Source organism: Peromyscus leucopus, chromosome 1 (assembly GCF_004664715.2).
Source record: "Peromyscus leucopus breed LL Stock chromosome 1, UCI_PerLeu_2.1, whole genome shotgun sequence".
NCBI lineage: Eukaryota > Metazoa > Chordata > Mammalia > Rodentia > Cricetidae > Peromyscus > Peromyscus leucopus.
In genome coordinates this window covers 100,036,984-100,047,953 of record NC_051063.1, presented here as the reverse complement: position 1 = coordinate 100,047,953, position 10,970 = coordinate 100,036,984, and the positions used below count along the sequence as shown (strand labels likewise).

Here is a 10,970-nt window from a genome sequence, read left to right as displayed (position 1 = left end):
ATCTTGCTAATAATAAAAGGTGCCTCGGTACTATTCCTGGTTATCTGTGTGACCGTGTTGGATGCAGACTTACCCAGGGTATGATACTGAGGGATGCTTTTGCGTCTTCATCTTTCCATTCTGTTGTCACTGACACTTATTATTCTTATGATTCAAGAACTCTTGTAGTTGGTACATTATATTTTTAATTCGTCAAATAACCAAATATTCTATGGATCCTGTTTTCCCTCTACTTCCTAATTGAGAAACAGAAAATTAGAAGAAACCAGAATTTTGTTTACGATCTTCCATGTGGTAGGTCTTGACTCTGTGCATGGCGGAAATAACCAGTATCACAGTGTGATGGCTGTATTTAAGTTTCTTTGGTTTCTTTAGAAACCTAAAATATAGACTCCGATGGAAACTTTTATGCATAAATTTCTCTTTGCTACAATCTTAGATTGTAGTGTATTTTAAAGCAGAAATCTTTCTACTTACATGTATGAGAAACTTTTATTAATAGTGTGTACACATGGGCATATGATTAATCAAATACTTATTTATCTCAAAATAGGAAATAAGCTAGAGTGTGGAATGTGGATCTAATAGTTAATTTTTGTCTGTTTTTATTTTTCTTTTGTTGGCTGTGTGTCGCATTTAGGGTTTCCTACATGCTGGATATTCTGCCACTGATTGATATCCAAAACAGTTAACCATTAATATATTTATTGTTATGTGATGTACATTCACAGATTATCATGATACATTTATGTGAAACTAGATGCATTATAACGAGATGAATGCCCTTGGGTGAGCAGGAAGTACATCAGCTTCCCCACACTCCTTGACAGCCAGTTTTCTCTCTCCTCCTTGCTAAAGGAAGCCAAGATCTTATTGTAATCAACTTTGCCTTTTTATACAAAGACCATTTAAAAAATCTATGAAAAAAATTACACAGAATTATATACTTACTTTTTTAGCTTGAAAATTGTCACAGATTATTTTTTTAAAGATCATTGCTTATCACTGCCCCCCACCAAAAAAAATAGCAGTCAACATTTTTTTCATTTTTTTGGAGACTGAGTGTCATTATTTAGCCCAACTGTCCTGGAATTCACTAGCTAGACCAGGTAGGCCTTGAACTCACAGAGATCCATTTGCCTCTGTCTCCTGAGTGCTAGATTAAGGGCATGTGCCACCACACCCAGGAACAGTCAATTCTCAATGCATTTGTTCATGCATCACAACTAACTTGGAAGATCAGGGAATCCATGAACACGTGTGAGTGGAGAGTATGAAATGGGCTGGGGGGATAGCTCAGCCGTTAAAAGCTAGGCTCACAACCAAAAATGTAAGAAAATATGAAATATATCTCCAAGGTGGCTTATTCTGTATCCTTAAGTTTATTTTCCACACGTGAGAAAAATGCCATTTATATTCCCCATGTTTTCCTTTTTGGTATAGTTCTAATGACTATTATTGGTTTACTTGTTACATCTTCAATATATTTTCAAACATCTCCTTCAAGGATTCAATCTCATAATGACTGGCATAGCCGTGTCCACTGGAAATGGCAAGAGTCATGAAGCCAGCACAGCTGTATGACACAGTTCCAGCAGAGCTGAGCTGAGTGCTACCATCACTGTCACGCTGTCTCCCACTTTCAGTTTTGGTCTCTGTGTGTTGCACGTTTGGATGATGTGCTTTCTACGTCATAATTCATTCAATGCCTTTCCCTGAGAAAATTATGACTGAGTCTCTTTAGGAAAGTCCTAAACTTATTATACCTCCTTTAGGGAGATCATTTTATCTGGCCCTATTCAGAAATCTTCCATATGTCCTGGAGATTGAGATAAGCACAAAAACACTCAAAACTCTTTTATGATTCCATGACTCCAGGATCTTCCTGGTACACCTGCTTCTAAGCGAATTCAAACAGAACAATTAAAATAATGTCAACTTAAAGGAGACATGAGCTCCAACTGACCAGGAAATTTGGCAACAGATCAGAGGTCTCCTCTTATATTACTTTCAGAGTTTGATGAATAAGTAACATACTAAATAGGGGGTTATGTAGGGTATTCCCTAGAAAAATAGAAATTCAATGACAGGCTGATTTATGAGTAGCACTTTGTACACTAAGGATTGGTAGTACACTTTTCAAGTCATGATGATTCATTAGAACTGGCTCAGATATTTTCTATTTACCTAGCTCTTTGAAACCACAGGCTGTTAAATACTAAGTATGCTTGCCTTAGCAAAACAGTCTATAGATTCTTTGAAATAGGGTTATGGGACTAATGGTAAAAGCAAAATCTGTTCTATCTGTACTCATTAATTGTAACTAAACCTATGACCCCAAACCTGTTATAGAAAAATCAAACACATGTCTGGAGACAAAATGATATAATCTGTATATTTTGAAAGAAATCATGAGTCTGTCTTTGTCTTATGAATCTGTATAAATAAGAAGCAACCTGATTGCTTGTCAGTCAATATAAATTAAATTACATTTTCCAGTAAAAATACAAAATGCTTTCAATATTAAACATCCTTATTTTTTTGCATCAAAACCAGACTTCTATTATGCTAGAAGTCCATAGAGATAATTACTAGAAACATGAAAATCTCAATGCATCCAGAACAACATTGAAAAAGTCTGATGTCCATCTTCCTTTCCAGCCCTGAAGAAAATATGTTCATGTCTTTCTTTGACCACCCTCAATCTTTACAGTCCATGTTTGTCCCTCAATGTGGCAATGGACTCACCTGATTCAGCTTTTCTAAGATAGATGAAGCACAGATGTACCTAAGTATGTCTCAAAAGAAGGAAGTAAATTAGACTTTACTTCTGAAGAACAAGGAAAACACAGATGACAAGCAAATGTCTGGACCCCGATCAGCATCTCTTCTGTAGCTACTTACTTGGCCACGATTGATTCACGTCTGACTCTCACCATTTCCAATGATGCCTGTTTGTTTTTTTGGAAAATAGATAGTTTTATCATCATCATCATGATCCTCATCATGAAAAGCTATACAGAAATGAAATCTGAAGATTGTAGAAATAGTTTCTCCAGGAAAAGAGCAATCTTTTTCAAGACTGTCTTTGACCTAGGTGAATGGAATCAAACCTGCCTTTCTGAGAACAGAGGATCAATTGGCACACTGTGAAGGCACCTGTGTCCTCTAGCAAAGGAATGGACCTACTACCATTCAGAAAGACACCCTGTGCCTAGCCAGCCTGTCACATGTGTTCAGGTGTTCAGGCTGGTGATCCAAAACCATCAGAATCCTATTACATAATGTACTTATATACATGTGCATGGCCCTTCTGTCTAAATCCCTTGATATCTGAAATGTTGAACTAAGCTTTTAGTTCTGCATCCCAGAGGACATAACAGAGCTTTAGAGCCAAAAATGCTGTTGTGAAAACAAGGTAACCCTATGGGAGAAGGACAAGTAGATAGAGCCTTCCATCATACTGCTTCCTGAAGACACATAAGTAAATGATTCCGTGTGTATCATGCACATGTCTGTTTGTGAGTATCCATATAGTGAAGGCAATGAGAATAAATGTGCTGTTTTTAATAACAATTATGACATTCATATAATTGCAGCATTCTACTGAATGTCTATGAGTTACAAACTAAAATACTAAATATTTGAATCATTCACATACAAAGACTCATCTTTTAATTCACTTTGTATTATTATGTCTATTGAAATACTATGGATTATTGAGAACTCTACAAGTAAGACTAAAACCTTGAAAAAAAGCGCTAGATAACTTTCATTCTGATTTTCATGAAATTTACTTAGTTTCAAAGGGATTGACAATAAACATTATCACATTGAGAAATTCAGCCAAAGTTTAGTAAATTAGATATGATTGGATATGCAATGTTTGAGGTAGAGATGGCAATGGTGATCACAGCAAAACTAAAGAACAATAAACAACTCTAATTTTATATTCTTTTAAATTGGTAAAAAATTAAGGTCTATGCTATATATGTTTATAGAAATTATAAAAAAAAGAAATAAATAAAAATGTGTTTGAGAAAAGATATGGTAAAAAGGTACCAAATAAATATCTCTTAACATGTAATTATATGTTTTGAGAAAATTTTGGTTAATAACTTCTCAAACCAAGATTTTTGTCATTTGTAATTGAATGACATATGAAACATGTTTTAAAAAGAGAGCTATTGTTCTACAGAAGAAATGACCAGGAGTGGCAGCTGAAGGTTTGGCTCCATCTGTACAGGACTGTAGTCAATTGCAACCTCCAGGCTACTCCATATCCACACTGAACATGAGGTGATCTGGAGACAGACTGACTGGGCTGCAGAGAAACAAGCATAAGCTTGGTACTTTTTTAGAACAGTGTTGGTTGTGAGAGATTGTGGTATAAACATGACGCCAGAACCTGAAGGTATAATTCTCCATGAAAACTGCAGATGACTAGCCTGAGCCATTTATGGAAGGCACCACCTGAGTCACTATTCAGCTGAACAGCTATGTGAAAACAAGTGTACTAACCTGGCACAGTGTTGCCCATACATGCAAATATTCTCAAGCACGAACTGAAGGACGCTGGTCAGTTTTGGAGAAAGTTCCATGGGCTTCTGGGAAGAAAGTGCATTCTTTAGCATTTGGGAGAAAATGATCTATAAAAATTTGTTAGACTCACTTGATTTATGATGTCGTTTGGTTCCATAGTTTCTCTATTTAGTTTTTGTCTGGATGACATATTATTAGTGAGAATATAGCATTGAAGTCATCAAGTATCACCTTTTTTAGGTCAACCAGTAATTTTAGATTTAATAATGTTTCTTTTCCTGAAATTGGGTGCCCACATTTGATACATAAATGTTTAGAATTGTAATATGCTCTTGGTGGATTTTTCCTTTAGTGAGTATGAAATGTTCTTCCCTATCTCTTCTGAGTAGTTTTGATTTAAAGTCTATTTTGTTAGATGTTAGAATGGGTACACTCACTTGTTTTTTTTTTTTTCCATTTGCTTAAAATACCTTTTCTGTGTTTTATCCAAAATGGGTCTCTCATTGATGATGAGGTGTGTTTTCTAAAGACAGAAGACAGGTGGATCCTGTCTTCTAATCTAATCTGTTTGTCTGTGTCTTTTTATTGGGGGAAATTCATGCTGTTAATATTGCAAGTTATTAGTGAATGCTGTTTATTAATTCTTGTTATTCTGTGGTAGTTAACCATTCTAGGTCTATCTATTCCTTGTTCCCTTTTGGAGAATGTTTAATCTCCTCTTCAGACAGAAGTATGCCTTCTGGAATCCTCTGTAGAGATGGCTTGTGGATATACATTCCTTAAATCTGTAGAAAAATAAGTACTGGACAACATCAGTTTAAGGAAGGCAGTGTTTAATTTGGCTTACAGTTCATTGAGGCAGGGAAGGCATAACATCTGCAGTGTGAGGCAGTTGGTCACATGACACACACAATCAGGAAGTGAAGAGCTCATTCCCAGCTAATTTTCTCTTTTAACGAGATTCGGGATGTCGTGATTCCACCGACATTTGTGATGTGTCCCCCCCCGCCTCAGTTAACTCATTCCTGACAGTCCCACACAGATGTCTTTAGAGACTCCTCTCTTCAGTGATTCTGACAGGTGATGACTATATTAAGCATCACACTCTGTATTGTCTTCAAGCCCTGATATTCTGCCTTCCCTTGGCCCATACAATTTGTAAGATTTTCCGTAGAAATTTTTACTAACTTATTTTCAGTATTTCTGTTTATTGAATTCTACTTCTACATGCTGTATTGATTTCTTTATTTCATTCAGCTGTTTGTGTGTTCTCTTGGAATTCATCCAAGGGTTCATTCATCTTTTCTTTGATTTCTTTGAACATACTCATAAGTATTTGAATTTTTCAGATTTCATCTGAATTCCCTCTTGGTGAGCCTCATAGCTTATGGAGAAGGCCTACTGCCTTGAGTTTTCTTGTTTCTTGTGTTGGTGCTTTGGGGTGTGTACCTGGTATTGGTTGGACTTTTAAAACATATTCTTTTAGTGGAAGAGCTTGCAGTGTTTAAGGGGAAGTAGGTTGTACTAGGTTTGAGGTGTCATTTTCATTGCTAGGCTGGCATTCATGGTACCAGACTTCATCTCCTGAAAGTAGATTACTGTCTGTAACAATGATCACTATCAAAATGTGTGCCCACTATGAAGATATAGTGACAAATAACAAGTAACCACTCCTTAAACCCCAATCATTTTTAGGAAATAAAGTAACACTGGTATTATAGTTTACATTTAGGTGTGAGTTACTGTGGGCATGATTGGAAAAGAAAAAATAAAATGAAATAAATAGTGTAAGACTAGAGATTAATATTGGGTTGATAGAGAAAAGCTCGTGGAGGGAAAATGGATAGAAGGTAGAACAATAGAGGTGAGTAGGGACTGGAAGAGGAGGCATTAAATTGTTTGGGTTAAAGTTAGAGTGCAAAGAGATAAGCAGGGAAATACAATCAAATAACCTAAACTCATTTCAGATGGCTGAGACACAGATAGCTCACAAGCCAGGTTGGCCTATGCTCTGTGAAGCCTATGAAAATAAAAACAGAAAAGGAAAAGAAACAGAGGAAAAAGAGAAGGCAGGAACAGAGCAGGAGAGATCTGGCCTTCTAAATTGACATTGGCTGCTAAACCAAACACAAATGGGAGGGAGAGGGTTGCGTGCACGGAGTCTAGATGCAGTCTCCTCTGACTGTTGGGTGAAGCCTCTCTTGTTCCTTCCTGGGTCATATGTTCCTAGCCGCGAATGGTGCTTTGCAAGGCTGAAGTTAAATCACAAATGTTGGTCCTATCAATGCGCAGGTTCTTTGGGGGTCAGGTCACATGTTCTGTGAGATCTGCTTGCAAATACTGGCCCTGCCCCTTGACTGTCCTTCCTGATGTTGAGAAGGTGTTTGGACCCTGTGTCTATTTTCCACTGCAGATGTTATCTCCAAGTTTTCTACCTTTCTACATACTTCCAAGTTCTGATGCAAAGCTTTTTCCCTGTGCTCTACAGGTAATCTGCTGGGCACATTTTTGCACATAATCCTGTGACATCTGCTGTGATCCCCTGAGAGTGCGGTTCACCAAGGGTCCTGGGCCACTGAGCTGCTGAACTCAGCAAGGATCTGTTTAAAATTGTATCTCACTGTTCCAGTAGAAACCAAATGGAGAGAATAGTCCCAGTGTCTTTCCTCACTCTGGAGCGACTGTATGCAGCCTTTTCTCCTTCTTTGTCTCCTTTTTTCCTTTTAAACATGTCAGTTATTGATAGTTACAATACTAACTTTCTGTTTGGTCTAAAGTGTGGCTGCAGTCACTACCTCTCACTAGAAGAGCACAGCTCTCGAGACCATACCAATCCTTCTGGGATGCAGTCTGAATTTTTCACATTGTATTTTTAATGTCCCATTTTATTTTGCTATTTGACTAGAGATTTGAGAACATTGTCCATCTCTTTTGACAGCTTTTTTTTACACTTATAAAGAAAACATTTAATTGCGGTGGTTCACTTATAGTTTAAGAGGTTCAGACTATTATCCTCATTCCTGGGAGCATGTTGGCATGCAGGCAGATGTGGTGCTAGAGCTGAAAGTCCTGTATCTTGACTCGGAGGCAATAGGAAGTGGAATGACTGTCACACTAAGTAAAGCTTGAGAAAAGAGACTTCAAAGTCTACCTCCACAGTGACACTTTTTCCAACAAGGCCACACCTCCTAATATTGATACTCCTTTCAGGGCCATTTTCTTTCAAACCACCACAGTCTTACAGTTTTGTAGAGCAGATATCTGAAATGGGTCTTAATTTGACTATAAGGTATCCATATATCTGCATTTATTCTTTTTCAGACAAGGGGAGAATCCATTTGTTGGCTTTCCCTCCTTCTAGAGGGCCCCTACCTTCTTCAGTTCATGCTCCTTCCTTCCCTTTCTGACCCACCAGAGGGACACCATAATGGCCATCCCACCTTCTCTCTCTTTACTCTCATCTTCTTCTCTGGCTTTCCTCCTCCTCCTCTCTTATATGAACTCTTGTAATGACAATGGGCCTACCTGAATAATCCAGAATAGTCCTTCCATCCCAAACCTTAACATCACCATCACAAAATTCTATTTGCCATCTTAGGTAACAGTCAACCAGTTCCAAGGATTCAGAGACAAGTAAGAGATGTGCAGGGCCATAACATATAGCATCCACATCACCCAAAGGCCAGAAACAAAAATTTGTAGGTCCTTGGAGGAAGTATCTTGATCCTCAAGGATCAATTATGGATATCCCAGAAATACAAAGAGTCAAGTCTTGAGGACCAGGATTTTCAGAAAGAAGGAACTAAAAGGGATTATAGGGCTTTGGTCAAAAGGTGCCTTGGCTCCACCAGCTCAGGGGAGATGAACCCAAGATGACCTTATGCCTGTGTTGAGCTAGTCCTTGACTACCATGCCGATATGGCTTTAGTAGTGGTGCTGAGGCTGTGGAGGTTAAGAAGTCTCTGCCTCTACTGCTAGGGTCCTCTGTCATTCACATCTTTGATACTCGCTAGGTATATACAATCTACTGCTTTCCCAGCTGATTTCCTGCAGAGTCGGGCAGACTTTATTTCCTTGTTGTCTGCCATGTTTTAATTTTTTTCTAATTTACACTCTTAAGTCTCGGTTATTTTATTTTAGCTTATTTCTTGCCTTTGTAGACTAAATGACTGTCATTTCCTTTTTTGCACAATTCTATATTCTAATCTGTACACATACATATTTTAATTGTTTCTAATGTTCACAACACACCTTTCTAAACTTCTTACACCTGGAAACAAAGGCTCGTGTTTTACACTAATTACCTGGCAGTTTCCCATCTTCTCCATCAGGAAGACAACGTGATGTATGAGAGGGACTGTAGTGGAGACACCACACATTTCTCAAAGGAGTGCAGCAGCTGCCTTCCAGGTGGCACTCTGACCACTATCCAACAGCAGGACAAACTGCATCTGGGTGCCTGACCTCCCTCTGCTTTGTTATTTCCTCCAATACATTTCTTTATGTTGACATTCATTTCTTTCCACTTCTCACATTTATTCATGGAAATTTGTACTGAGGACAAAAGCAGGGAGGGAGGGAGGGAAGGAGAGAGGGAGGGAGGGAGGGAGGGAGAGAGGGAGGGAGGGAGGGAGGGAGGAAGAAAAGGGAGGAAGGACAAGCCCAGAGGATACGGACAGCTGTGACATTGACATTTGAAAATCAACTTAGAATGCATCACTCAACACCCTCTTGTCATGGTCAAAATTAGCTTCTAGAAATGACATCTCCAGACTCTGTCTACACAGTTGACAAGAATATTTCTTTCAGTTCATTTTCCTGGATCCTCAGCAGCACTATTCTGTTTACTGTTATAACCAAAACACCTGAGAGAAGAACTTAAGTGAGGGACATTTTATTTTTTCTCATAAATTCAGAGGATTCTCTTCCTGGTTACTAGGTCCCAGTATTTGAGCAGAACATCATGGTGGCAGAAGAATGTGGCAGAGGAGACTCTTCATTTCATGACAGAGAGAAAGCACAGAGAGGACAGGGGTACTAAGCAGACCTTTTAAGGTGGGTTCCCAGTGACCTACTTCCTCCAGTGAGGCTCTACTTTGAAAAGTTTCCAAAATGCTCCCAATTAGTACATCCACCTGAGGACCAAGAATTCAACACAACTGGACTCCTGATGAAACACCATGTCATGCAGCCTTGAGGCGGGGGAAGGGCTTGGACTTGCCTCTACTGGATGTGCCTCCCCTGGGAGGCCTTGCCTTCTTTTGGAAGGGAAGTGGAGGGTTGGTTGGGGGGAAGGCTGTGGGAGCAGGAGGGAAGAAGAGGGGGACCTCTGATTGGTGTGTAAAATGAAAAAAAAAATCTTAATAAAAAAAAGAAAACAAGAATTCAACACAAGAGCTATAGGTTTGTATTTAAACCCTATCATCCTGTGTTCTCTTGACTTCCCTTCCCTCTTCACTCCTTTTCCTGTCAACTGTGTTTTTCATCCTTAGACCTTGAAAGAATCCTTATGACACAGTCTCGTATCTGCTTGGTTTTCACTCCATAGACAACAGGGTTCATAGTGGGAGGCAAAAGCAGATAAATATTAGCCACAATGATGAGGCAAGATGGATGGATTACATGGTCCCCAAATCGGTTTAAAAAGAAACAAAAGAAGGCTGGGCCATAGGAGAAAATGATGGCACAGATGTGGGCAGTGCAGGTGCTGAAGGCCTTCTGCCGAGCGTCTGCGGAGGACAGGCTGACCACTGCCCTCAGGATCATGGTGTAGGAGACTGTGATGCACAGGATGTCAAAGCCCCCAATCAAGAAGGCAATCATCAAACCATAAACAATATTGACCTTGATATTCCCACAGGAGACCTTGGCTACAGATAACTGGTCACAATAGGTATGGCGTATCATGTTGCCTCTGCAGTAGGGGAGTTGCTTTGTGATGAAAACCAAAGGAATAATAAGCACCACTGCTCTCAAGAAAGTGGCAAGCCCAGCTTTTGCAATGACAGGGTTGGTGAGGATGGTGGAGTAGCGCAGAGGATAGCAAATTGCTACATAGCGATCCAGAGCCATGAGCATGAGCACCCCAGACTCCATCCCAGTGAAAGTATGAATGAAGAACATCTGGACTAGACAGTCATTAAAGCTGATTTCCTTAAGGTAGAACCAGAAGATACAGAGAGTTTTGGGGATTGAAGCAGTGCACATGACCAGGTCAGTAAAGGATAACATAGCCAAGAAGTAATACATGGACCTGTGAAGGGAATCCTGAAAGAAGATGAGGTAGAGGAGTCCACAGTTCCCCATCACAGCTACTGCATACATAGAACAGAATGGGAAGGAAATCCAGACATGCATGTCTTCCAGGCCTGGGATCCCATTCAGAATGAATGAGGCTGGGTCACCTCTGTTTGATTCAGCAACAGCAT

At 39.3% G+C, this 10,970-nt stretch overlaps 1 protein-coding gene across 1 annotated transcript; it reads right to left on the bottom strand.

Annotated features, from left to right (window-relative positions):
• Positions 1 to 10,011: 10,011 nt before the first annotated feature.
• On the bottom strand, positions 10,012 to 10,970 carry LOC114688700 (olfactory receptor 52N4-like). Its single transcript, XM_028863236.1, is given in 2 exon segments — positions 10,012 to 10,943; positions 10,946 to 10,970. Coding segments are annotated over 2 exon segments (957 nt in total).